Source organism: Lathamus discolor, chromosome 4 (genome assembly GCF_037157495.1).
Source record: "Lathamus discolor isolate bLatDis1 chromosome 4, bLatDis1.hap1, whole genome shotgun sequence".
Taxonomy (NCBI): domain Eukaryota; kingdom Metazoa; phylum Chordata; class Aves; order Psittaciformes; family Psittacidae; genus Lathamus; species Lathamus discolor.
In genome coordinates this window covers 107,346,848-107,374,644 of record NC_088887.1, presented here as the reverse complement: position 1 = coordinate 107,374,644, position 27,797 = coordinate 107,346,848, and the positions used below count along the sequence as shown (strand labels likewise).

Genomic DNA, 27,797 nt, shown 5'->3' with positions numbered 1-27,797 from the left:
AGGAAGGGAGGAGGAGCATCAGCTGGATGTAGATGGTTGGATATGTGGGAAGATGGAGAGATGACCACTGTCTTTGTAACAAAAATGAACATTTGGAAACTTTCTGTATTTCACTACTATTTTTTTATCAAAATATTAGAATATATTTTGGTGCTTCTAATTTCAGTAGTTTGAGTAGTTTGAAGTACTCTAGTTTGAGTACTGCAAAGGATATACTTTCCTAGGAAATGTAGTTAATACTGTCTGGAACTTCTGCAGTTTCCAGAAAGCGGGATGCCTATGTGCAGAACCAGCATTCTTTATATGAAGAAGGCTCATTAATGAAGGTGCTGTTTTGTCAGATGGATTTGGTAAAATACTTCAGCTATTGCTTTTTTCCAAGCTTGGAAGTATTTTGACTTTTTTAAACTCCATGGCGTTTAAGTAGATAACTGAAGTAGAACAAGGTAATAAGAATGATGTGTAATGTAAGTAATGGGGAGTATAATTCATATATGGATACCTGATATATAGATAATTTTTTAATATCTATTTGTTCATATATATATAAGGGTTTACAGAAGTTGTTTATATCCGTTTTTATCTTAATAGTAAAAGCCGTGTCTGAATTAAGTGGTATTTTGGAAATGTAGTACATTTCTTTCTTCACTGTAGTTTTAAACTTGTTCTTTTGTTACTAGCCTGAATTTTAATCTGTTGGCTTTCCAAGGTAGCAAGATACCTGATTATGGTGCCACCAGGAGTGTAATGTAAGTAATCCTTCCCTGTTTGAAGGCAGGCTCAGTCATCTCAGTGCATTGCCATGCAGTAGTGATAGGTAAACTGCCTGAGATAACTCATAAATACAAATAGAGGTGAGACTTCTACAGAGAAAAGGCATTCTGGAAGCTTCAGATCTAGTTCCTATCGTAAAGGTAATGAGCTATAATAGCCAGATGGAGAATGTGTCAACACAACTTTTGGTTCTGACATGAGAGAGGTGTGGAGAACCAGAAGCTCTTTGATCACGAATCTGCCTTTGAAGTACGCTTCATCAATAAATACCCTAATTTGGTGAAAAAACTGTAGTATGATTTTAGAACACTTAGATGCAGTTTAGAGTTTAGCTTTGTTGGGTTTTTTAGTACCAAATACCTATTGAGGTTGTGACAAAGTTATCACTATGAAAATGATATGGCAGATAGGAATATAAATTGTTCAAAATAGGTTAAATAGCAGTAATTGTTTTTTCTGGTTCCTGTTATAGAGAGAAAATGTAATGATCTATGCGAATGATCTGTACTCACAGAAGAAAAGTCAAAAAGAAAGCAGTATTTTGATTAAATCTGAGCAATTTCAAAGGAACCTGTGAAAAATTCACCTTACAAATAGGGTACACTTATCCCATATGAAAGCTTGCTCTGTATGAACTCCCAACTTTACCTAACTTGCTCTGAATACAGGTGACACAGAACACAATCTCTGGGGTGTTTGAAATATTATGTTTGTTCTGTGAACAAAGGTGTTTAACAAGTGTGCACGAACAAATCCAGGCAACCACTGGAAAGTGCATAGGCTTTTTTTTTTTTTTTTTTTTGCATGGGCTTTTCACTTCCTTATTTTTTTTTCTTTGTGCAGAGGAGTTGTCTACTAGGCAATACAGGTAGGGTGATACGGAAGTGATGGCACTACTATTTAAATGAAAACCAAAAATAAAACAGGGCTGTTGAGGGAAACGGCAAGGGCTACCACTGATGCGCACAAACCAAAGAGTAAATAAGTAAGACAGTTTTCTTCCTTTGCGTGAAAGTATTAGAAAGTACAAGCTTATGGTACTACTGAGTGTCAACTGCAGGCGCTGTAGCAACAAAATGGGCAAGCAAAAATAGTGTTTGATGTTTTTGTTACCCATTCAAAATCCTCACTTGTAAGGCAGAACTCTGAATTGAGAAAGGAGACAGAATTATGTCTGGAATATGTAGTACCTAAAACCTGGTTCCAATGCACAGTCTGTTCTTACATTTGATCCTGTTGTGATGTGTCCAGAGCATCCAGAGACATCCTGATCTATGCATGGAATAATCGCTTGTGTAGCAAAACACACAGGAATTACATTTCTGCAAGACTATTAGTTTTCATTTCTTAAGTTTGTTATTACAGTTTTGAATGATGTGTTAATGCTATTTGACATGTTGGATTTTCCTGCTGTGATGTTTTCGCTATGATATCCACCTTTCCTTCCTTGGAGATTTAGTACATAAAGTCACACCCTGCAGCTTATCCTGATGGGCATTTTTAGGGAGCGGGAGAGTTACTGAAAAGTGTAATTAATATTTTTTTCTTTCAACTTTAATACCGTTCCAATGAAAGTGATAGCAAAGCCTGTGTATTAGGCTATGTACAGGCTTTAAGTTGGCAGTAATTGCATGATAGCAATGTAAGGAAATTGTTGGAATGTGTTCAGAGCATAAAAATGTGATAGTGAGGCCATTAGCTTTCATTAGGCTTGAAACAGAGATAAAGTATGGTGATGGTAAGTAGCAGAAGGCTTCCCTGGCATAGATGCAGCATCTCTCTTCTTCTGTCCCACCCAGATACTTTCTGTACTTCTAAAATTTTTCAGCATGTGTGCTTTGATCACTTAGATATTTGATTTTGTTTGGTTGTTACTGGCAATTTTAATGGTTTCTGGTTCTAATGAGAACTTAATTTAGATACTTTATTTTTTTTAAGCAACTGAGATCTTTATAAGAAGATAAACATGAAGTATTAAATTAAAATAGCTTTTCTTTATTTTCCAGTGCTTTTCACATTTCATGTGTGGTTTTAATTAAAAAGGCTTTAATGTATAGATTTACTACATGTTGAGTTCTGTGGAGCCATTTTTTTCACCAGTGTCTTTTGAAAGTTTGTTTTAAAGCCCCAAATCAGTTAAGAAATGCAACTAAAAATAAAATATCTTAATTGTGAATGCCTGTCTTTGAATTTGAAGAAGTAAACTTCAGAAAAAGGCTGATGCTATCACTAGATTATGGTTGCATCGTCATGTTCATTGAATTACGAACTTCACAGCAAGACTTTTCCAACTCATTTGAGTTTCATGCTTCTCAGGCACTTGCTCACATACAGCCAAAGAAGTTGATTTTTTTGTAGGATTGTGGGGTTGTGCATTTGAGTCTATTCCTGTATTGTTTAATATAACACTTTGAAGTCTAAAATATTAAAGTTATTAATTCTAGATCTTAACCATTGTTGGGTAATGATTGCAAAAGCAAAATAATTTAGGGACAAAAACTTTGTTCACTGTTGCTTTTTTGAAGTTAAGTTGCTTTTTCTAAAATGAAAACCAGGGTTGTTTTTTTTTTTTTTCCAATTATCTTGGCTCATCACAGGTAGGAATGGGTGAGGCGGCCACTTCTGAGAATGAGTAGTACAGCTGTTAATGATGCAGAAATATTAGTGGTTAACAAAAGTCACTAGTGTGACTCACCTCATAACTGTGAACCCTCTACCGGGTAATGTTTTACCAGCCAAACTCTTAAGTATGGAATTATCCAAATAAAAACTGGTTAGGATGATACAAAAACCTGATTAGAATATGCGTGAAAACGGAGGTATAAAGGGAGTGTGTCTGTTCGTAAATATAAATGGGACTACTGCAAACCATTAACATGGAGGGGGGATTTACATTGTACCACCATAGATAATTGCAAGGAATTTTGGTTACTCATTGGTAGGCATGTTTAAAATCAACCTTTGAAAATGAACGCGTTCAGAAACTCCACTTTTTGTTTGCTACTAGGTAGTAATAGTTCCTGCAGACCTGGTTTGATGCCAAAAGTAGTAAGTATCAAAGATCACAATGTTGATGTTGAATAGTGCCTTTTTTTTTCTTCACTGCTTTGATAAGTAATATTTGGTGGAAGGAGGACTCAGCAGCAGAATGCCTTTCCTGGAGCATGAGAAAATGTCCCGTGATTCCCAGACATCTAGTGTGCTGAAATAGAATAAGTAATCATTTCCCTCTCCTATGAATAACTTGCTGAGAGCAATAGGAATGCTGTCTATGTTGATATGATCACATCTCATCAAGATATAGACTGGTATAATTTTCATGTTGTTTGCATCTTTATGTTCTAAATAAAAATCCAAGTAAGTTCTAAAGTCTGAGTTTCTCTTCTGAATGAGCACCAGCATCTTCAGTATATGTGAAGAAGCAGTATGTGGCTGCAATGTTTGTTCAAATGGAACAATGATTTATTTCTGGTTTTGTTTTAAAGAAAAACTAAGTGGCAGTCCTGCAGAAAAGCAATGAAGAAAATGCATGGCTTATAACCTTAACATAGACTCAGTAACCTTACACAATGAGGCAAAGCAAGATACCATACTGGGATTGTATAAGTGGAAGATGCTGTGCAAGGCATATAATACAAGTCCCTCTGCTGTATTTAGCATTACTGAAGTCTAGGCAGGAGCAGTGTGTAATTTGGAGCACTCCAGTTCAAACAAATAGGTGACCCGAGGCAGAACAGCTAGAGGGGAAGCAACAAGAATGATTCATACATCCAGAAAAAAATGACCTATGGGGAAACACTGAGCAGAAGAGGGTTCTTTTAATCGACATGGTGGAACTGTAAAGAGATGTATATCCTTGCAGTGAAGCACTGGTTGTCTGATCTTTGTGCTGTTGTGTAAGAGAAGAGGCAATGGGAGTGACTTCATTTGTTGTGATGGGAGGGAAGGAAAGCACTGCAATGGAGAATGTGCAGTCTTCCTCATCAGAGGCTTTAGAATCAGGGTGAACAGGGAATAATAGTATCATGTGTTAGGGCAGGCAGATGAAGGAAGCTGCCTGAAGATCTTTGGAGATCCAGGAACTTGTCAGTGTAACCTCTGGAGTTTTTTAGATCCTTTATTTGAAAGAAAGCCTGCTACTTAGGATTTCTGTTTGTACTTCGCAAATAATGATATAGTTAGAAGGACCTAAAAATGTTTCGGTGAGAATCTTTGTTCTCTCCTCAGTAGTAACAGTGATTAAATGTGCAAAATCAGGGTTTGCCTAGGAATGGCACAGGGAGTCCTACAAAGCCACATCTAGGACAGGATAAGATTTAGTGCTGCGCCATGGTCGTAAGGCCAGTCTTTCATGGGAATTTGTTATTCCCTGCTGCTGAGGTGTGGGATGTTGGGGGTGGGTGGTGATTTTCTTCTTACATTTTGTTCTGTAGGGTTATCAAAGTTATTTTGCTGGTCTCTGAAGTACTCAGCTGTACCTCTCTGCGTGGCTCTTCACATTCGGCTTGGGATCATAACAGCTTTCTCATTTGTATGACACGAGCAAACATGCCTCTTAGAACAAAAATGAGACCATTTGTAGTTATTAAAAAAGGACAGCTGTATTAAGTAGTGTGTTTTCAGAGCACACCATAAAAATTGCTGAAAAGTTGTTTTTTTTTTTTTTCACTTTCTCAGCCCACGTGATTTGAATAAGCACTTTAAACTTTCATTTGCTCTGGATAATTCAAATTAAACTGAAGTTTGTCCAGTTTTCTCCCTTCAGTTTCTAATGACTGCTTATTTTTCTTTGCAATTAAACTTCTGATGTGTAATGAGTTGCCCAAAGAGACTAATCTGGGAAGCTGAGTTTCTTTTCTCCAGACGGTGGACTTGAGTCGGAGCTACCAGAAGAGAATCCCTGACCCATGTTTTGACTTTTGTTAGCAGACATGAATGTTTTTCGGGGAGTCCTCAAAATGCTTATGTTTTAGGATCACCAGTACTGTCCCTGTACTGCTTTCTGGTAGGTTCTCCCCTGTTGAATTTTAATAGTGTTTAATGTTCTTGTTCGGAAAAATCTTTCAACTAATGATGTTGCTGCAGGCTACTAATGCAGTGATTTTAGGAATGAGAACCTTTGAACCTTCAGGTTAAGACATCTGATTTTAAGTTTTATTTTTTTTAATCTGTAACTGTAATGATGTATCTTTACAGTGATGTGACTGTATAAATATTTTTGTCTATAGTAGGAATCTCCTGTTTCAAACAGAACTGTTTGTCAAGGGCCTTTGACTCTAGAAAGAAGTGGGCTGCTGTCAGTGGTTATTCCAGATAGACTGAGGGGTTTTTATCTTGCTGCTTTAGAAGACTCCTACACAGAGTTCTGAATTGTCTGGGTTTTTTAAATGTTTTCTGTAAATCCTGAAAGGAGAAAGGGGGACAAAAAACCTCCCACAAAACCCAAACCCTGAGTGTGAATCAAGCTGTTGCTACTTGTTTTGTTAAGCAGTACCGTCTCATCTCTTTGTGCTTTCTCTTCTCATCTGTACTACCTTGAAGTTACGGTAGGAGATCTTTGGGGCAGGAATTGTTACCCAGTGCTGTGCTGATTAATCATCTGGCATAATGGAGTCTTTATGTGAATATGACTCCTTGTCCCTATCAAAATACAAATAGTAACATTTTAAGACGAAAACATCCTGAGGATGTTGCAAGGGTTTTTGTAGAGTATTATGAACCTGTGAAAATGCAGGGGTGGAATTATACTTTACATCAGTGTATTATATATCTGAAAAAGACATAGTGCTTGTGTAATATGTAGTTAAATACTCAAAAAATATTAATCAGGCCTGTCGCTTGTTAACACCCAGACATATTTAAGCAGCTTTTGTAGGAGATAAGTGTATTTGCTCTAGAATGGTTTGTGTGGTGAAGTTGTGTTTTCTTATCTAGCAGTTTGAGTTGCTTTAAACTTCAACATTAACTCTGAATTTAAAGGTTTATGCTGCTTCTTTATTCCTAGGGCTTTTCTAGGAAGCAGCCAAATGTGAATGCTTTGTGAGCTCTGTGCCCACACACTGCTTTTTATGTTGCAGCAGTACTTACCTGGAGTATATACCTTGCTTAAAAAAACCCAGACTGGGTGGTGGTGGTGTAGGGCACAACTTGTTGTGTGTATTGCTGAGCTAGTGCAGCACAATTTGGATCTGTTGATACTGCTGTTGAAAGATAATGGGGTATATCTTACCTTTTTGATCACAGTCAAGCTGTAATGTTTTCTTCCGCTTTAACCGGCTCTCAAAGATACAACCCCTCAAATTCCTTTTGCATGATTTGCACATGGATTGTACAGTTTCCAGAATCCATGCTGGGGCCTTTCATAAGCAGTTGTAGTTATGTTTCTCAAAGAAAATTTTGCTGGAGTATTAATTTTTTGCACCTTGTTTTACACAATATGACTTACTTACAGACTGATGTAAAATTGTGGTCTCTTGTTTCTTTGAATGCATTTACACTGGAGCCTGGTAGATTCAGGAAGAGTTGAGAATTTCCTAGAATAAGTTTGTTAAAGCACGCAGAGATATTAGGATGTCTTCTACTGAATTTTAGGTAGCCTAAACTGTCTGTCTGGGGTACTTTTTTCTTCAGATGAATTTAAACTGGGAAGTGAAGCAAGAGCTGTAACTCGGCCTTATTAAAATTCTTACAGTTCGCAACCTAATAGAAGCCCCTGTTTTATCAAGGATTTACAGTATGAATGGGTATCTCAATCTCTCCTCTTCAAAGCAATTCTAGCATACATTTTCAGTGTTAGTTGAAAAAGTTCCTGACTTCTTTCCCTCTGTATAAGCACTTCAGGTTTGATTTATCTAAACAGCATTAGCATTTGAAGAATCTTCAGACTACACATGCCGAGATTGGATTATGAGGAACAGGACAGCAGAAAATACAGGATTAAATGAATGGTTTTATTTCTAACCAGCTAAACTCTAGCTCAGTTGTTTAACTCGCATCCCTGGTAACAGAAAGGAAGGGAAGAAAGAATAATGCAAAGGCAGTATTTTCCAGTTTTGCAGTTGTCTGAATTGGTAAACAGGAATCATGTAGATCGTATTTCTCTCCAGTATCAAGCAACATGGTAATGATTTATCTGTATCTCACTTGGGTGGTTTGGGTTTTGTTTTGGTTTTTTTTTTTACTGTAAAATGTGGCTGCAAATGTGCCTAAAGACCCTGGGCAAAACATGTAGAGCTGGCTTCGCATGCCTGTGCTGGGGGTGCAGAGTGGTGGGCAGCAACAGGACTGCCTCCTAACAGAAGTATCTAGGGCAGTTTTGGTAGAAATCTCAGTGGCTTAGTAACTGCCAGCTCACGTGGGTTGAGGACAGACACCAGGGTGTAAGTTAGGGAAGCACAGTGTTGGGGCACAGAAATGCCATGAAGAAATGTGGGGAACTTGCAGTCAGGGAGAGCCTGTGTCTGGGTCCTTGCACAGCTTTACTGTGACAGAGAAACTTCTCATTTTTATCAAAACAAAATTGGTTTAAAACTGGCAAAACAAAGCTTAACTGATTTTTGAGAGACTGATGTTTAGGTTTATCGTGGTATCTGTATTGTATATTTATTTTTTTTTCCACAGAAACCTGCTAATATTTTAGTTATGGGTGAAGGTCCTGAGCGAGGAAGAGTAAAAATTGGTATGTTTATATCTTTGATAAGTCCCAGTGTAGCATTTAAGTTAGAATGTTCTGAAGGTGCAGTTGTACCACGTAGTCCCTGTAATACTCGTATGTGCCTGGGCACATTGCCTAAATGCTGCTTTCTGGGTGATGGGCCTCGTGATATTAGCCCCATGCACCAGTTCTGACCATGAAATGCTGTAGCCTCATCAATCCAAAGTGGAAAATGTCATTATATTTTGTTTTAAGTGGGTGTTTGTGTGGGGAGGGGGATTTTGATATGGGGATGAGTATGACAGCTAGCTAGGGGAAAGGAGGAGAAAGAAATGGGATTTTAACATTTCCTCCATTTACCCCTGTAATGCCATGACATTATCTTGCTGCTGCTTATAAAATCTAAATAGGGAATTATTCATTGCTACGAACCTTAAATTTATATAATGGAATCAAGGTGGCATTTAGCCTGTACAATGGTCTTGAAAGGGTAGACAGTCTCTTGGAGATAAATGCAAGGGATCTTAAAAGTCCAGAAAACACAGTAATCCAACCAAAATGCTTAGTAACAACTACTGCTAAATGCTCAAACTGGTGTGTACCAGAGTAGGAACAGTTTCCCCAACACTTTCCCCACTATTGTAACGTTTTCTGGTGGAAGTTACTGTTCACAGTGAGATGATAATTTGTAAAGCTTCAATTGTTTTAAAATAAACAAATAAATAAAGATTAACTGTAGTCTAACAGTAATAAGCTATACCAGGCTGTGCATTAGTGTGGCGGTGCTTTGACAGCAGACTGCTAATGCACAGCCTGCTTATATTTGTTATGGTAATGCAGCCCTGTTTGGAAGGGTTTTTTAAAGCTAGTTCATCTTTTTCATCCCACTGGCTTTCTTTTATGAGATTATTCTGCATTGTGGCTCTGTACTCTTACTGTTTTTGTTTATCTGAACTATATTGTTAATCACTAGTGTAATGACTCAGGGCAGGATTTTCTTGGAGTGTTCAGTGCTGCTCTAGGCCTTCCCTTGTCCTTTGAAATCCAAGGAGCAGATGGGCTAAGGCAGAACACTCCTGCAGATCCTACCCTGAAAGTTATTAATGCCCTTCCAAGGTTTAAGGTTGACAGTAGAGACTCAAGTTCTTTTCCGTACAAAACAGGTACAGCACAGACAGCGGAAGGGGAAATTTCTTCCCATTACCTTATTTTTCATGGAGCGGTTACTTCCCAAATTGAGGACATAGGTCATACTCAGGCATGTTCACTTTCAGCTGTGGTGGTGATACTTGCTGTACACAACTACTTGCTAGTAATTACACATAGACCACCCATTTATTTCTTAATTTATAGTTGTGAATTAATTTGGGAATAACTTAAAACACAACTAAATTTAGTCAGACTCTGCTAACGGACAGGTGAAAGATTCTGTATCGGACCACCAGTCCTCTGAGCCATCCATTCCCAGCAGGGAAAGAGGGAGGGGAACCCTGGGTTTCTAAGTGTGTTGTCAAAATGTAGATTTTTCTTATTAAGATACAGCAGGAAAAGAATGCAGAAGTTATACCCATACCAAGGGCTTCCACTTTTCCAGTGTAACTAAGTTTTCTAAAAAATACATAACTGGTCTTCTAACTTAAAATAATTTTTACAGGCTTTTTGTGTTATTTGGAGTCATAAATTTATTTTCTGCCAACAACTTTTCCTTATTTTTTCATAGTTACTAGTGACTTGATATCTTGAGTAATCAGTATTTTAATGTAGAAAACTGTAAGATGTTTCTCTTTTTAAATGCATTAAAACAATCATAAATAGGAATGCCTATGAAAAAACTGTTAAGGATTGTGCAGTCAAGTTACAGACCCATATTTACACTGCAGTTTTCCCTTAACCACTGAGCTATGTAGTGTGTAGGTCCTCTTCCCTCAGAATGGCTACTCATTTCATTTCATTCAAGTCTTCTCAGTAGATCTGTGTATCCCTGCACCACAGAGTCCCTCTGCCTTGGGATTTGGGGAGTGGTGGGTTGGGAAAGTAATTTGGTGGGGAGAAGGTGCCTATTTTAGGCTTTGCCCGTGTTCTCCTGTGTCACTTTTATTTGATAGTTCACACAGCTTTCTAGGCAGTTGTACACTACCAATTATAAAAAGCGGGTTTTAATGATACGATGCCCCCAAACAGTTAAAAAATCATAGCCTATATGGTATTTAGTACTGGTTCTTGATACTGGAAATACTTCTTGACAGGAAATAAGCAGGAAGTCAGATGCTCTAGGCTTAGTTGCTGGTTTTGTGTGGAGAAAATCTTGCTATAGCTAACTTCATGAGGAGGGAGCTTTTGTGATCTGCACGTATGTATTATAAATCATTCTAACCTTTGCAGAACCTGCACTTTGCTCACATTTAAAATGCTGCTTCTTGAAAGACCATCCTGTAATAATGGAATATTTTACCAGAGAATATCAGGTAAAATGAGTCAGGATTTACCAGTGTCCTGAGAAGTGAGTTGATGCGCTTTTTCAGAACAATGGTTAATTCTTTGTTCTAAATGGCTCAAGTTAGTAATGATTTATAATGATATACTTTATAGGTGATGATATCCTGTAACTTCTACAAAAGCTTTAAGAAAATTCACAGAATTCATATCTGCTACAGTCTGCATTTGCATTTTATTTAGCAGTGATGGTAGCACTAACAAGTAAACTCAATCAGTTTGTTAAAGAAAAAAGGGTAGTTTTCCTCTAATTTTAAAGCATCTCTCTCTGAATTTTGCAGCTGACATGGGCTTTGCCCGATTATTTAATTCACCTCTGAAGCCTTTAGCAGACTTGGATCCAGTAGTTGTAACGTTCTGGTATCGAGCTCCAGAGTTGCTTCTTGGGGCCAGGCATTATACCAAAGCTATTGGTAAGTAAATTGGACCAAAACTTACTACTTTTTTCTTCGTGTAAAGCATACCCAAATACTGAAGCATTGATAGATAGTACAAAGAACAGTAGCTGATTTAAAGGTGTGTTCTTGATTCCTTAAGGAAATACTCAACTTTGACAAATTGTTTAGTTTATTATGGTCTCTGGCTATATGTAGGAATGAAATATTTGTGGGTTTTGGCTCCACATGCCCTGTGATACAGTGTAAGTTTATGTAGCTTTCATACAAGACTTTGATAAACATTGTTAGAGGCAATGCAAAATATGGATGCATTTTTGAACTATTAGTAGAATCCAGATAATGATGATGAGGCACAGTACATTAATTTTATTATAGAAGTTTTTACCTAGTTTTTACATGAAGGAATGTACGAAATGGAGAATATGCTGGCTGCAGTGAAACTAAGGTGTAAAAATAAGCTACATTTTAGCCTATGTTTTCCAAAGCGTAAGTGTGAATGGGAATTGCTTGAAGTAAAGACATGGTCAGTTGTGCAACAGGCTAGGCTATGATGCTGCATCAGGCATATCCAGAAAAAAACCAAGCCTCACAGAATACAAATGCTGGGAGGATGGTATCAGTTACATCAGCTTGATGCTTCATCCTCTTTGCCACTTAATTCATAGTTGCCAGTCTGCATTTAAAGAGCTTTGTCGTGGCACAGTTAACTTCACTCCACTAGTTCCTGTTCTTGCCATATCCTGGGTAAGGGATCCCTGGCAGCTATGAAGAGCAGCTATGATGTAGCAAAAGGGGAATAGCCCAGCCTTTAGTGGGTGTCAACAGCTTTGCCATGGAAGGAGAAGACACTGTAGGGAAGAGGAGTGGGAAGTTTTTCTCTTGCTAGGTGGTATAAAAGATATGTTAAAGCCTGACAGCCATTTTGAGGGAAGTAATTTCTGCAACGCTTCACTTACTTTGCACAAACACGGAGCTTGTGTGTCAGCAAATGTCTTGTTTCTGTAACCTGAAATTCTTTCCTCAGATGCCAGGCGTTGTTTTCTTTTTTTAAGACCATGTCAGTGTTTTTGTCAGAAGCTCTAAATGTTTGACTTAATGTATTTTCATTTGCTTTTCTGTTAATACTGTATATGTTCCCTTAAACTGCTTTGTTTGTTTTATTTGCATGGTCCTTCACTTTACTGGCATTTTCTTCTCCTTGCAGCATGTGAAACTGCATGGACAGGCATAGCCTTTAGTACATCATTTGTTTCAGCATAGATAAAAACTGACTGTATGAAAACACTGAGTAATGGGGTTATGCTCTTTCCATCATTTGCTTTTGTCCTTGTTCATGACCTTTTCTTGTTCATTCAAGGTTCAGTGTAGCATTACTTTATGTAAGTAAAAAATTGCATTTGTGTATACTAGGAAAAAAAGTCTACAAAACTGGGAGAAGTCAGGCTGTCTGGTTTTGCAGACTGGAATAGCAGTTAAACAGGTTTGGGGGTTTCTCATTTGTTTTAAAAGAATGCTATGGAAAAAAAGGGGTGAGGTACATAGGCATGGCCTAATTCTTCTTGTTACTCCCTCTCTGGAAGATTTTATACATAGCATTTGGCTTATTCAATATCACGGCTTTTCAACTTGTCTTTTTTAGGTCATTTAATACTTACTAAACCCTGTGTTGATAGAGAGGTGTAATTCTTGGCTGGGACAATATTGCAGTGAATGGGCAAGATGTTGGTTGGCTTTTTTCTTTTCTTGTATATTATGTGTGGACAGTTACCCAGAAAGTTTCCTTTTTTTTTTTTTCCCTAGTTCTTTGTCAGAATCATTTTTTCCATCAGTGAATGAGAGCTATGCTTTAAAAACTCCACAAAAAACTTGTATGGTACATTCAGCTCCTGTGTAGTTACTGGATTGTGTACTGCCTCTGTAGCTAAAAGGAAAAGCTGAGCAAGACTTGCACTTCTGCAGTGGAAACTCGAAATTTTCAGCACAGGGACCTTATCTCTGATAAGCTAAAAACTAACATTCTACCTCACCAAGATGCTTTTGGAAAGATTAATTTGATTTATTTTTTGATTTCTGTTCTTTTTTCCAAGATATTTGGGCCATAGGGTGTATATTTGCAGAGCTGCTAACATCAGAACCAATATTCCATTGTCGACAAGAAGATATCAAAACTAGTAATCCTTATCACCATGACCAGCTGGACAGAATATTCAATGTAATGGGATTTCCTGCAGGTACATACTGTATTTATTTATTTTCACCCCTGTTCAAAGAAAGATATCTGTATTGCTTTCTTTGCAAGTGAAGGTGGCAGCTGACAGAAGCAACAAAGCTGTTCAAACACGATCTTTATTTCATGAGTTATAAATCTAGCATCTAATGGTCATATTAGCTATTTTTCCTATTACTGATAGCACTCTTTGTGTACACATGCACCAATGTTTTCGAAGTTTAAAAGATGGTGTTTAATTGTGGATGGTTAAAAATCAGAAGGAATATTTCTGTATTCCTTCAGTACTGATTCTAGATTTGAAAGTGAGTGGCCATTGTATGAAACCAAGCAAAAATCTATGTATTTAGTGAATATTATGCAGATGTTTAACTCGTGATAAATTAAGCACAGCATCTGGAAGTAGGAGAGGGTATTAATTTATTTTTCCTGGTAGAAACCTCTGTGGTATGGAGAAAATTTCTTTATTCTGAACCAGAACAAAGAATTGGTTGCATGAACCAAAACAAATTACAATGTGGGTATCACCTGTTGCATTTTCCCCTCAGTGTTGGTCATATCTTGTTTTTCTACAGGCTGTCTTGCATCTTTTCAGTTAATGCTTTGTCTTCTAGTGTTCATCTGATTGCAGATGCCAGAATAAAGGCAGCCTTATTTTTACTTTTTGGTCATTTTTCTCCTTACTGCTTGTGTTCTTTGCTGTTGTCCATTGTCTGTTAATAATAATTTTCTTTACTGTTCTGGTGGACTTTCTTCTTACTATCATATGGATTTTGTGGTTCTAGAATATTGCTATTAAATTTGCTGTTATTTTTCCCTTTCACTTTTTTTTTGTCCTGTATGTACTTCATCGCTTCTATACTGCTGTATATGACTCCTGGAGGTGTTGCCTTTGCATATTGAATATGTGTAGTTTCTTGGAATTCCCCCTTATTTTTGCTTCTGTAAACAATACTGTCCTTTTCTGCTTTTAGCCTAGAATTTTATCCTCTTTGTGCTTTTCTTCATTTGGGTTTTACATTGTCTTTGTGTAGCTTACATAAGTAGATGGCACTGTCATTATTATTTTCCAATTGGTTTAAATAATCCTTTCTAATGGTCTGCATTTGATTTTTAAGGGTCTTTATTTTTTACCAATAGACATTACTTTTCATTCAGTAACAGCTAATTTTTTGTTTGGTTTGTTTTGCTAATTGACGTTTGTCATATTGGAAAGTTTCACATGTCTTTCGGATGGGGAAAGAGAAAATTTTTTACTTAAACAGTAATTATCTAATCTCTGATTTATTTAATTAATATTTTTAAGCTCCCAGTGTTCTGCAGTTATGATAAGATTTAGTAGAGCTTTGATTTGAATCAAACTACTTACCCACAGAGCATTTTCAGGAGTTACAGTGCATAATACATTTGAGGCCAGGTGCTGGTAGTGAGCTTTTTTGGTTTATATTTAAATCCATTGCAGGCTTTGACTACACAGATAAGTTGACATTCGGTATTATTTGAGCGTGCAATTGTTACTTAACTTTTTGTTGGCTAACAGCATTTCTTTCCATTTGATACAGCAGTTTACCCAGTACCTCTGGGCTTTTTCTGATAACTAAAGACAGCGTGGTCAGAATGGAAAATCCCTTAGAAGGAGATAGTGCTTGTGAGAGTCTTAGGTGCTTCTGTTCTGAGATCCCAACCCTGTCTAAATAACTGAAGTGACAGTCCAGAAGGGTGCAAGCACAATGCCTAATATGTTTTTCTTATGTGTTGTCTTTTGGGCATATGGTGATCTTCACTGTGGCTTGCAGCTGCTTCTTACAGTTCTTGAGTTAATCAACATGCAGCTGGAACTTCTTAGGTGTTGGTAAGATTTATTGTGAAGAGGTGATGAAGGGATAGGAGCCAAGGAGCATGAAGAACTAAGTAACTGCAAGGTTAGAGAAGCAGACTTAAAGCATCTAAAAAAAACAGGGCTACAGAGCTACTTGGAAAGCCTTTGTTTTACTCAGGGTAAAAGAAAAAAATATTACTAATAAGTATTGATTTTGCAGATAAAGATTGGGAAGACATAAAAAAGATGCCCGAACATTCAACTTTAATGAAAGACTTCCGGAGAAACACGTAAGTCTGATTTGAGTTGAGCTTTCTTGAGAAAGCATACTTTACTCCTCCCTCCCACACTGAATTTATTGTAGCTCAGTTGGTTTTCAATGTAAATGCCAAACAAGAACTATGAAATGGTTATGGTTTAGATTGTGAAAAAGAGGGTTGTTTGATAATGGTGAACTTTGCCTGCTGAGGTGGTGTGAATCAGAAGAAAGAGTAAGCCAGGGACAGAGTAAATGATGAGGTGGCAGGTGTGAAATGGGTGATGCCAGTAAGACCCCACACAGCTCTGAAGATTGCAAAGCACAGTTTGTCACACCTGGTTCCAAATCCGTGGTACTGGAAATGATTCTTCTGTAATAGCTGCACAAGAGATCCGGTAACCTTAGGCTGCTTCCAGCAAACAGTGGGTGTAATTGTCAGCTTATGAAGGCTAAAGAAAAGAATAATTTTTCAGTCTTGCTGTCACACTGCCAGAGTCTAATACCTGCACTTAAGACCCTGCTTATCCTGTTGCCTTGTTTGTGTGCTGAGGGATTTGCTGCTGTGCTGTTACATGCATTTCTTGCATCTGCTATGCTGTTTGAACCATTTGGAAACCTTATTTCTGAGCTTCTCTTCAAGAAAGTGAATTTGTGGATGTTCTTGTAGTAACCTGTACTTTGCAGAAGAGTGTTCAGATGGGTTTAGTATTTATCTCCCTAACTGGCACTGGAAATACACAGAATGCAATTGTATAGTAGCAAAATTGCTAAAAGGCAGTTTAAATCCAAGTGATAGTTTGCTGTAGGCTTGTGGGTTCAAAGTGTGCTTTTTGTGTGGATACGATGTATTTTTACAAGCATGTGAGGGAGAGATGTGTTTCTGTAGTGTCTGCATGATTTTTAAGCAGTCTCCAGTGTTGGTAGTTGCATTTGTTTTCCTGCTTAGTGCATTAGCAATGGAGACTAAAGGGTTCTTGTTACTATGTTTTGTGGCTATTAGGAAAGCTTTGCAGTATCGGTGATGTGTATATTAGAAATACCATATTTTCTTCCTTTTCTAGGTATACCAACTGCAGCCTTATCAAATATATGGAAAAACATAAAGTTAAACCAGATAGTAAGGCATTCCACTTGGTAAGTCCCTCCACTTGCCAGCTGTTCTCTCTGAATGGACATTCTCCTTACTTTGATGTTTCCAACTTTAATTAAATGCTTTCAAGCTAAAATTGTAAGGCAAATATATTATTTGGGAGGAGGGGGAGCAGACAGGACTGGGGGAAGAAAACAGAAAGCTTTTTGATCTTGGAGGTGAGGGAAATAAAATGGAGAAAAGGGAAGATGGTTACGAGGACTGTGTGCCTGAGGACTATGTGGCTTTTGTTAAGTCATTGGAAGATGTACCTTCTCTGATCAAACTTCAAAGTTTTTAAGCAGCTGTCTTTTTTTTTTTCATTCAGTTCTTTTTCTTCCATATAAATTTCGGAATTTGTCCTTCAGCCAGAGCTGCTCTGAGGAAGTACTCTTCTTGTGGCATACTGCATGAGCATTATTAAAGGGGCATTTCCAAGCAGATGAATTATACTGCAACAGCTAAAACAGATTCCATATCAAGATTAGGATTAAAACCAAAAATACAACCAGCTGATTCAAGTAAACTTTGCAGGAAGTTACCTGGCAGTTGTACCTTCAGGCATCATTTTCTGTGAAGTATCTCTGCCCTTTAAAGTTAAAAGTTGGTGAAATACTAGGGATGCTTACATAAGTGAGGAAACTAGTCCTTTCTGATGGAGATTTGGGATTTTTGATGGGTTTTTGTATCCAAGCACAACGGAAGCGGCTGAGCAGTCTGTGTATTTGTATGTAATGCATGAAATGTTTATGTTGATATGTGAAGAACTGAAGTGCTCATAATTAATCCAGTTTTTAGCACATTGCTATTTATAACAGAGCTTCAGAAATGCATTTTTATTATTTACCAAGGTGATCTTATGTTTTAGTATGACAATACATACTTTAAAAAAAGATGTATTTGACATAGCAAGTTGTTTACATCTATTATTGTAAAATGTGCCAGAACTGATAATTACAGCACTAGTAAGTTCAGAGATTGTTGTTGTTGCCAAAAATTGAAATATTTTGATTTCCCAACTTGAATTAGCCAGGGGTTTCTTTTCCCCTCTTTACTTGCATTCATGCATCTGGTCCCTTTCCACATGCAGAACTGATGTGTTAGCATGAGACAACTTTGGCTCCTTCCTGCTTTTGCAGTTTACAGGGTTGTGCTTTGGGGTTTTTTTGTTAGTTTTTTTCCCCACTCTCCTGATTTTTATTTTTCTTTCCTCCTTACTACTTTATGCCCTAGAAAATGGGTATATGCAGCTGCTGCTTCTCATTAAGTAAGTGATGCTTCATCTTCCATTTGGTTGCCCTGGTCCATACGAACGGTAGCGATTGTCTCATTCACTGCTGATACATAAAGTTTACTGCACTTTTATTTTGTCATTGAAATTATTTTATTTTGTCATGTGAAATTTTAATTGAACAGTTTTTAAATAGAAAATATTTCTAGTGCTAAGTGGAAAACTCACTTCTGTGCTGGCACCTGAACAAGGGGCAGAATATGAGTATTGATCCCTGGCATGATAATGGTTGGACAGTCATTAAACTTTTCTTGTGGTTTCTGTTTTCTTTTGCTGATCATGACCAAGTTTGCTCACATTTTGTGAACATGTGATGGACAGCTTTATACAGCACAATTGCCAGAAACGATGCCAGAATTTTGCAATATTTTTTGATTGTGATGTTTTTCAGCTTGTTGGCAATTGTTTCTCATTTTTTTGCCTTCCCCTTTTCTGGCTCCTGGGATTGCTTTTTGAGCTGTTTGAAAGAACAGGAATTGTTCTGTTCATACTGATATTCTACAAAGACTACATGCAGACTTGGAGGGCTGAAATAACTTATTGTGAGTCCTTGTTGATGATGTGAAAAACAAAACTGGATTGATGGTCGTAATACATATTTATTATGTTCTTAACTATGCCATTAAACTGACAGCTGAGGAGGGAAAATGTACTTTCCTAACTTTAGGTCTCTGCAGCGTGGAGGTCTGTATTGTGGTTGTGTACACTCACTTAATAGCTAGTGAAAGGAGATGACCCATTCAGACACAGGTCGTGACAGTGGATGTCTATAAAAAGGAGAATGTAATCCCATGAAAATACAAATAGCAAATGTAAAATGAGTATTACTTGCATATGTAGCTTCTGCGTATCTTGTTAGATCCATGATTTATTAAAAAGCTATAGATGGAACGTATAGCATTTCTTTTAGAGATCACTACCTCTTACATCCTGCTGTAGTTCTGTCTTGGACACTATATCCTATAATGAAACATGAAGACTTGCTATTTTCCTGTTTCTGTGTGGCAGGAAAGGCTGAGAGAGCTGGCATTGTTCAGCCTGGAGAAGAGAAGACCGTGGGGAGACCTTGTTGTGGCCTTTCAATATATAAAGGGGGCTTATGGGAAAGATTGGGGGAGACTTTTTTAGCTGGGCCTGTTGCAGTGGGATGTGAGGGGTGATGGTTTTAAACTAGATGAGGGGAGATTCAGGCGGGATGTGAGGAACAAATTTTTACAATGAGGGTTGTAAAATACCTGCACAGGTTGCACAGAGAGGTGGTGGATGCACCATCCCTGGAGGCATTGAAGGCCAGGGTGGATATGGTTCTGGGCAACCTGATCTAGTTGAAGATGTGCATACTGATTGTAACCCAAACTGTTCTATGACAGATTCTGCTATTAAGTCATGGAAACTCTTGGAATGTTTTTATTAGGACATTTGTGACTGAACTGAGTGTCCTGGGCTTTGCAGGTGTTCTTCAGTGGGAAATGAAGTTACTATTTAACCAAAGAGAAGAATGTGGTTATGCCATTTATGGTTGTGGTTTTGAGTTCAGATGCGTTTGTATCAGCTTGTCTTTCGGGAATTAATAGTGAAGTTTGTTGTTTTGGTAATGCAGAGCTGTTTATCTTTTATTTTTGCAGCTTCAGAAATTGCTCACTATGGATCCAATAAAGAGAATTACCTCAGAACAGGCTATGCAGGATCCCTATTTCTTAGAAGATCCTCTTCCCACTTCCGAGTAAGTGGTTGGTTTATTAACCTATCAGTACATCTAGAGATGCTTTAGAAATGCGTGCTTTCTCTCTGCTATGTTTGTGAATAGTGAGCCAAATACTTACTGTCAAACAACCAAAGAAAGCTGCAACCACAAAAATGCCGTTTGTGGTTTTTAAAATTAAGTAGCATTCTTACTAATCTCTTGCTTTATGGAACTTTGATCCTATTAGTCGCAGTACTAATCTTGTTACTCACTGACAGGTTGATTATGCATGCTACAGATCTTTGTAGACAACTGCTAAGTGCCCGTAGGTCCACTTCGCTGCTCCAGAATGCCAGATGACATTATCTAATTAGTTTACATTTTTGTGTCTTAGCCTTTGTTGTAAATTCAGTGGGTGGGGAAGTCAGGTCTGTGTCTCTCTGCTGTCATCCTGAACAACTTAAATCCATTTTCTGTAGACGTTCATCTGTGTTTGTGTAGGGACATTTACAAAAGGAAGAGAATTCAGGGACAGTGAATGATTTCATTAAAAATTAAGCCTCCTCCCAAAAGACTAGGCAGAGAGCATGATTGTATGTCCCTTTAAAAAAGCTCTTAGTGCTATTAGTACATCCTGTGTATGATTCTCTACTGTTATCTAGGGAAGAATTTATGACATATGGTATGTATATTTATAAGCAATTAATTAAAAATGAAATTATTTCATTAAAACCTACTAGATTATTTATAAAAGCTCCTGACCTGTCTCTGTGATTTAATGTTGTCATGTGAATGCAGAAACTGCATTTAGGACAGTCTTTGGTTTTTTCTTGACTTTAGGTTGGCATTTTAATGTGAATACACAATGAGTAATGCTAACAGGTGTACAGAGACTTGATTATAAATACATTCTGCTGATTAAGGGTGCGTAAATATTAGCTTGTACTCGCAGTAGCAAATTCATGTGGACTATGAGATAATAAACTGCCAGATGAAATTTCTCATTGTTTTTTAAACTTTGTTCAAGGTGATTTTATTATTTGTCAGTGGAGTTTCCAGGAGCATTTTTAGTTAGTCCTGAGATTGTGCATTACACAAAAGCTGGATTAAGATAGCTCTTTGTGACCTTGCAGATATCAAATGGGCTATGTACCTTTCCACCATCAGTGTGGTCACCAGTTACAGAAACCCTGAAAACTATTAGGGGTTTAAATGAGTGTGTAACAGGCAATTGAAGATTAAATGTCAATAGGTTTACTATGTTTAGAATATGATGAAATTAAGACAGGAAAAACTTCTCCATTAGTTATGGACTGTGGCTCAGGCAGCTTGAAAGTAGCATGGGTGTGAAGTATGAATCTTACAGGTTTAACCCTTCTGTTCTAATACGGTGATAAATAGACTTTTTTGGGGGACAGTGTTTTTGCAGGTTGTCAAATCCCTTACCCAAAACGAGAATTTTTAACAGAAGAAGAGCCAGATGATAAAGGAGATAAAGTAAGTACTGGAAGAACAGCATCATCATGCTTCACTGGCTTTCACGCTATTTCCTGTGTTCATGTTATTTCACGTGCTGCTTTTGAGTTGAAATTTTTCTTTGTGTTTAAACAATTGAGAAGAACCAGCAGCAGCAGCAGGGCAATAACCATACTAATGGAACTGGTCACCCAGGGAACCAAGACAACAGTCACACACAGGGACCCCCACTGAAAAAAGTGAGAGTTGTTCCTCCTACCACTACCTCAGGTGGACTTATTATGACCTCAGACTATCAGGTATTTATTCTATTCATATACTGGGTGTTTGGTTCTCAAGTTTACAGCAGTGTTTCTTTAAGCTAAAAAAGTAACTTTTTAAGTGTCACTGTATTAACTGGTATTTTTTTGTTATTTTCAGATGTGTTTTCAGATTCATTTAGTTGGTGGTTTGCCTGTAAATTGATATGCTGATGCTCTTTAGCAATAAGGAAATCAGGATCAGATATTATTACAGTTGCTGTTTTATTACATCCATATTAGGGAATGCTGATTGTGGACCAGGAGCCTGTTGTGCTATGCTCTCTACCATTCCTTTTTTGAACAAGCCTGTAATGGCAGGAGGCAAAGGATATTACAGTAAACAAGCTGTGAAATAAGAATTCAAACAAGCATTTTAGTGGGGCAGATGGATGGGAAAGCAGTATTTTGGATGATGATGTTGTCATAATCTCTGTTTTGAAGGCAAAGGAGTATTCCAGATTAAGACCAGTATTACAGGTCTGAACAGACAGGTGAGGTGGTGGCAATCAATGAGTGAGGAAGATAAGGAGTGTAGGAAAAAAGCTTGAGGAAAACTCGAAAGCTATGTTCTAGTCTTCCTGCGTTTGAGCTTGTGGTCAGATATTAGGAAATCAGAAGAGTCTGGAGCAGAAGAATGTCTGAGAGTCACCCCAGGGAATGATAACTGAATTTGTGAGTTTGGATGATGTTGCTCCTGGAGACTGGGGAGAAGAGAATTATCGATATAACTGTTAGTTAATGCAAGCTAAGAAACTGCAAAAGAGGGACAAGGAATAACACACATAGGAGCAGTTGTAGAGGGGATAGATTTTGGAAGCCTGAGGAATAGAAGATTTCAAGAGGAGACATGCTGGTGGAAGCGTTAGCCTGCAGGAACTATTACATACTGGTTCACATGGAATACATAGTACAGAGGGCCAGTTGGAAGAGTGTCTTGGATGAAATCAAAAGATGGGAAAGTCAGAAATTAACTGGCAGTGTTTTCAGTTAAAGATTAATATCTAAAACTGGGACCCTAACATTGGAAAGCCACTTAGCTATACTTATATATTCTGTAGCAAAACTGAAAGAATGGTGTCAGCAGAACTTCTGCTATCAACTTGCTGTTCACTGTCCTGACACTGTTTATGGGGAGACACCAGTGGATTTTGAAGTCTTCCTTTTCAGTTTGTCTCTGAGAGTATCTGAGAGTACCAGATATTCTCAAAAGCTGGGGGGGGGGGGGGGGGCATTACCCTCATCCGTGTCTAAATCTATATACTTCTAGTATTGGGCAAAACTTGAAAGCACCGAAAATGTAATATAAGGTCATTTTCAGGAGCTTTTTTGTGAGGCTCTTTATCTAGTTCCCAAGTACCTTTGCTCAGTTTATCCTAGGACATTGGTAGCACATCAGTTTTTAAGTCATTCTCCTTGAATGATGTAAATTTTTAGAGCTGTTTGAAACATTTGAAGCTGTGGCCAGCCTTGACTACAGCGCTGCAGTGTGGGGTGCCTCTAAATATAAACATCTTTAGTTGTATTATGCATCACAGAGCACTTCTAAGGGAGCTTTGTCCCTTTCAATTTGGCAAGCTGCAGTTGATCGTTGTTTTGGTCTTCTAGCTGGCTTGCTCTACCACTTTAGTTCTGTGTGTGTGTTTCTAAGCAGGCAAATGCAGCTGTAACTCTGAATCCTTCTCTTGTGTTGAGTCACACACCTAAGCAGATTGGTGCAGAGGCTGCAGGTACTGTCAGGGAGCCCTGTTTGCGTGCTCTGTTTACATGCCCTTTGCCTCATTTTGCTGCTGCAGCTTGGCATTTTGAACAAACTTCAGTTTCTGCTTCTGTGAGCAAGAGCTGAGGTTTGCTAGTTGAGAGGTCAGAAGACTCAAATTGCTTCTGCAAGAGCTGATTTTGGTTTGTTTTCAGCTCATGCTCATCAGTACTCTTGAACTCTCAGGTATCCATCCCAGGACTATAGCTGGGGGCAGCCCTTGTCAACAACCATAATTTCTGAATACTTTTGCCTGCAGACAGTGACAACTGCTACTTTGCTATCTGAGGGGCTCTTAGTGGTAATGTGACTGCTCCCAACTAATCTTTTTGCTGTCTCTCTAGGAGGCAAAACACCTGGTTTTCAGGAAGAACAAAAAAAATCTCTTCCCCAGTCTTGCAAGAATGCAGGCAGTAGATTTGTTCTGGTATTTGGAAAACATGGTAATCAAAGGGAGGAGACCTGAACTTGCTGGCACTAGAATAAAAGCAGTTTTAGAGCTGCCTGTTGCTGGTTTCAGGTCTCCCTGAACAAAATTCCTTACATTTTTTTTTTGCTTCTGAGCCTGCAATTTGAGGAGATGGCAAACAAGTATTACAATGCAACCCTCTGTTTTAATCAAACACCTGCTCCTTTGTTCTTCATTTAATTTACTCAAATTGCCCATATAAAGCTTGTGAAGAAGGATTGCCATCTCCTGGGCAAGGCCTACTAAGACAGTTTCTCCCTCCACTCAGAAGCTGAATTACCCTCTGCAAAACAAGTTGACCTTATATCCTTTTCTGCCATGCATAAAAATAATAGACACATGGGACAGAGACTTCCTTGCCTTGTTTAAATATGCAGTGTGACACTTCCAAAGGCAATGGGATTAAACAGGCTAGAACAAGTCCACTACTCTGGGCTTTTGCTTGTGATAACCCTCTGGGTGCTTAATGGTATTCAGGAAGGATTGGATATTTATATCTGTTCTTAAACAAAAGCCATTTGTTGCACTGGGTGTCATGAAAGAATCTGGCGATTTTTAACTGCCTCTGTCTTAAGATCTATTTTAGAAGTCAGGATGCAGACAGTGTTCACAACTGACATGAGCAGTCAGGTTTTAAATCACTGCACTTGTGATGGTTTCTTACATGTAGGAGCCCCACTTGGGCAAAAAGAATATTCAGAGATTTTTTGCTCTCTGAAGTGCCTCCTGTATTTGTGATGTGGAGATGGGTGACCCGGAGCTGTGACACGTCTGTTGATGAGTGACTCAGTCTGTCTCTCAAGACTGAAGACAAATGTCACAGAAGTTCAGTCACTGTGTTAACAATGTGGTTTAGCAGTGCTGGCTTGTGCCCATTGACATTAAGTGATGGCTCAGCCATTTCTTCCCTATTAGATCAGTCCTGTGAACATATGTTAACAAGTAGAGTTTGCCTTTCCATTTCTGCCATCATCTCAGCAACCTGATTCTTAGTTCTGTTCTATGTGCTGAGCAGCAGGAAAAAATTCTGTTGTTACTTTATGTTGTGACTTACAAAACCTGTAAAGCTATTTTAATATTGTTTCAGGATGTTAGTTCACCAGAGTTTTGCATATTCATGTCTCAGTAGTAATGCCCTAGGCCTGGAATATTCAGCTGAGCAAAGTTTCCAGACCTTTCCTAGAAGTGTGCTTTTCATACATCTTGCAATATCAAGAGGTCAGAAGTTACAGTTACAGCAGTTTCTAAATGCTGCAAAATTTGTCTGTGTAAACCAGCACAGTAATATACTGAAATTGTCTTAATGTAATGGAATGTTAAAGGCTACTAAGTGGTCACAAGTTCAGACTGAAAATCTGACATGCGGTCCTTTTTTCTTTATAATGCATGGTTTGTAAATAACTACGTTTCAGGTTAAAATTGAAGTGGGCACTTGCTGGTTTGGTCAGAGATGAGTGCTCCACTCAGTAAAGAGTTGTTAGAAATGCTGGTTGAAAGGGGCCTCCAGAGACCATCTAGCCCAGTCTCCCACTTGAAGCAGGACTATTGCTAATCCTAGATCAGGTCAGCCATGGCTTTGTTTAGCCAAGTCTTAAAACCTTTATAGATGAAGATTTCACAGCCTCTCTGGGCAGGTTCTTCTTCTGTACTGGTCTCTTGAGGATTCTCCATACCCCTTAGTGTCCAGCCTGAACCTCCCAAGCTATAATCCGTGACTGTGTGTCCATTTCCCTCTGAAATAATCTGGTTGCACTGAGAAGGCGGCGGTGCTTGTTATCTTTTACTCTCTTTCAAGTATTTTTAGGGCTGTTGCTAGATGACACATTAGCCTAAATAAGCACAGCATGCTCTGTCTTTACCCACATAAAGGGTGGTGTATAGTAAAATCTCCGCAGTGATGCAGAGTAAGATCAGTTAGATGCACTTATGAGCAGCAAGATGCACTGTTTGAACCTCCACTCCAGTATAGCTTCTTGAAGGGGAAGGGAGCAAGGGGAGAAGATGGCTGCTGTGAGCAGTGGAAGTGTTGTGTAACTTGCAGGTGTACAGCAGTCATCTGAAGGGTTGGCTGGAGGTTCGACTGTGATGGGTGTAGGCTCACAGGAGATAATTAGGGTGGATGACTGAAGGGTGGTACCTGTCACTTCCTAATCTGGTATTTCTGATGTTCATACCTGCACCTACTGTAATCAGAGTGAGTGAAAAGAAGTCTGGAGGTGCAGCTGCTTTGAGACTGTGTGTGCTTGATACCTCTTGAAATAAATCAGTAGGCGAAACTGGTGATGTACCTGTTACAAAGAACTGCATTTCTCTGCTTAAACCACTCTGCAGCGTTCCAACGCCCATGCTGCCTACCCCAACCCTGGACCAAGCACATCACAGCCACAGAGCAGCATGGGATATTCAGCTACCTCCCAGCAGCCGCCACAGTACTCGCATCAGACACATCGGTACTGAGCTGCACCCCGATACCGTCAATGCACTGCTGGTAATGCTGCAGGACCGGCCGCACAGCTGCCTGCCTGGAACCCGGCTTGGGCCACGAGAATGTACTGTACAACCTCACCTCCAACCTGTCCGATCGCCACGATCCACCCCCTTCCACAGAGCGGAGTAGTGGCTCCCAAATTGTACCTGGTTTTGGGCTTAGACTTGAAAAGAAAGTGCTAGCACAGTTTGTGTTGTGGATATGCTACTTCTGTAGTTTACTTGACATGGTTCAGACTGACCGATGCATTGTTTTCAGTGACAGTCTGTAGCAGTTGAAGCTGTGAAATGTGCTAGGGGCAAGCATTTTTGTTGTTGTATGTGGTGAGTTCTCTTGGTGTAACAACTTTATCTGACCAATAGTACACAACATCTTTGAACTGGTACTTGAAGCATACAGTATATGTTACCATGGCAAAAAAGCAAAGCAAACTAACCATGACTCGGAGGCAGTTTTGATAGACGTTTATTTTTAGTGACTTTTGTGGATGGTTCATTTTCCACCCAGAACAATGTTTTATGACCGACATGATTGCTACGATGAGATTTTTTTAGGAACATGCAAACATTTGCATTCTTTCCCAGCAATTACAAATGTCCCAAAGATTAATTTCCAACATGAGTTCTTGGTTTTGTTTTTAAATCTATGACTTGACTGGTATTAAAGCTGCTATTTGATAGTAAAGTAAGTATGTTGTCATTGATATAAACATGTTTGGTTCAGCAAACAAACTAAACTGATTGTCATAGAGAGTGTTTTGTTTTATTTTTTCCTGTTGGTGTTACTGATTTGTGAGCATGCTTTGGGAATAAAAAAGCATGAGTGATATTTCCTAAAGAGGTGCGGCATCCGTTCAGCTCTTTCGTCATGAGTTTTGAGAACCAGCTTGGTGTAGTGGATTTTAAATTCTCTTCAGTTAATGATTACCATTTCGGTTTTAACGTTCGCACGTTGTTTAGGGGTGCCGTTCCTACAGCAGAGGAGCAAGGTGTTAGGAGAGCCTTAGAGTTTATGAGGAAAAACTTGCATACAATGTACTGTATCAAACTATTTTACATGAATGACACAAGTATTCTGAATAAAAGAAAAAATCAAACATTGTTAAAACAAGGTGTTATGTAATAAATTTATTTTTCATAAATCTGCACATGACCTTTGCCTCTATTTCTTCTTATCAGCAACAACACTCCTCGTCCTTCATATACCTGTATTGGGTTGTGTCCTGAGAATCACTGTCTGAGGGGAATTCTTGCAGGAGGGCAGGCTTCCGTTAACTGCTGGGAAGGGTGTTTTTTAATAGCAGGAAAAAAACACAGCACCTCTGTAAAATGTCACCCCCCTGTTGTGTACCTGTGGCTGATCAGCTGGAGACACTGAACGTGGGGTTATTACAAGCTGCTTTCCTAGATCAGATGGCTTCTTTCATCTACAAAGTCTGGAGACATTCCTATCTGAACAGTTCTTTGGAGGTTTCTGTGTCTCATTCTTACCTTGACATCTAACACCACACAGTGATTCTGGCATAAATGTATGCAATATATGCAGGATTTATTTCTGCAAGTGCTTCATGTAGTGTGA

At 38.5% G+C, this 27,797-nt stretch overlaps 1 protein-coding gene across 3 annotated transcripts in view; it reads left to right on the top strand.

The window, feature by feature from the left end:
- CDK8 (cyclin dependent kinase 8) overlaps nucleotides 1–27,366 on the top strand; it is a 75,248-nt gene extending 47,882 nt beyond the window's left edge. The window contains exons 5-13 of one of the 3 annotated variants that reach the window (XM_065678493.1): nucleotides 8,395–8,452; nucleotides 11,203–11,334; nucleotides 13,407–13,550; nucleotides 15,586–15,655; nucleotides 16,686–16,758; nucleotides 19,670–19,767; nucleotides 21,147–21,225; nucleotides 21,348–21,503; nucleotides 26,063–27,366. In XM_065678493.1, coding sequence (XP_065534565.1) covers nucleotides 8,395–8,452; nucleotides 11,203–11,334; nucleotides 13,407–13,550; nucleotides 15,586–15,655; nucleotides 16,686–16,758; nucleotides 19,670–19,767; nucleotides 21,147–21,225; nucleotides 21,348–21,503; nucleotides 26,063–26,188 — 936 coding nt within the window. In that variant the 3' untranslated portion in view covers nucleotides 26,189–27,366. Of the gene's footprint in view, nucleotides 1–8,394; nucleotides 8,453–11,202; nucleotides 11,335–13,406; nucleotides 13,551–15,585; nucleotides 15,656–16,685; nucleotides 16,759–19,669; nucleotides 19,768–21,146; nucleotides 21,226–21,344; nucleotides 21,504–26,062 lie in introns of all 3 variants that reach the window. The other 2 variants (XM_065678492.1, XM_065678494.1) reach the window with 2 other exon arrangements.
- Nucleotides 27,367–27,797: the final 431 nt, after the last annotated feature.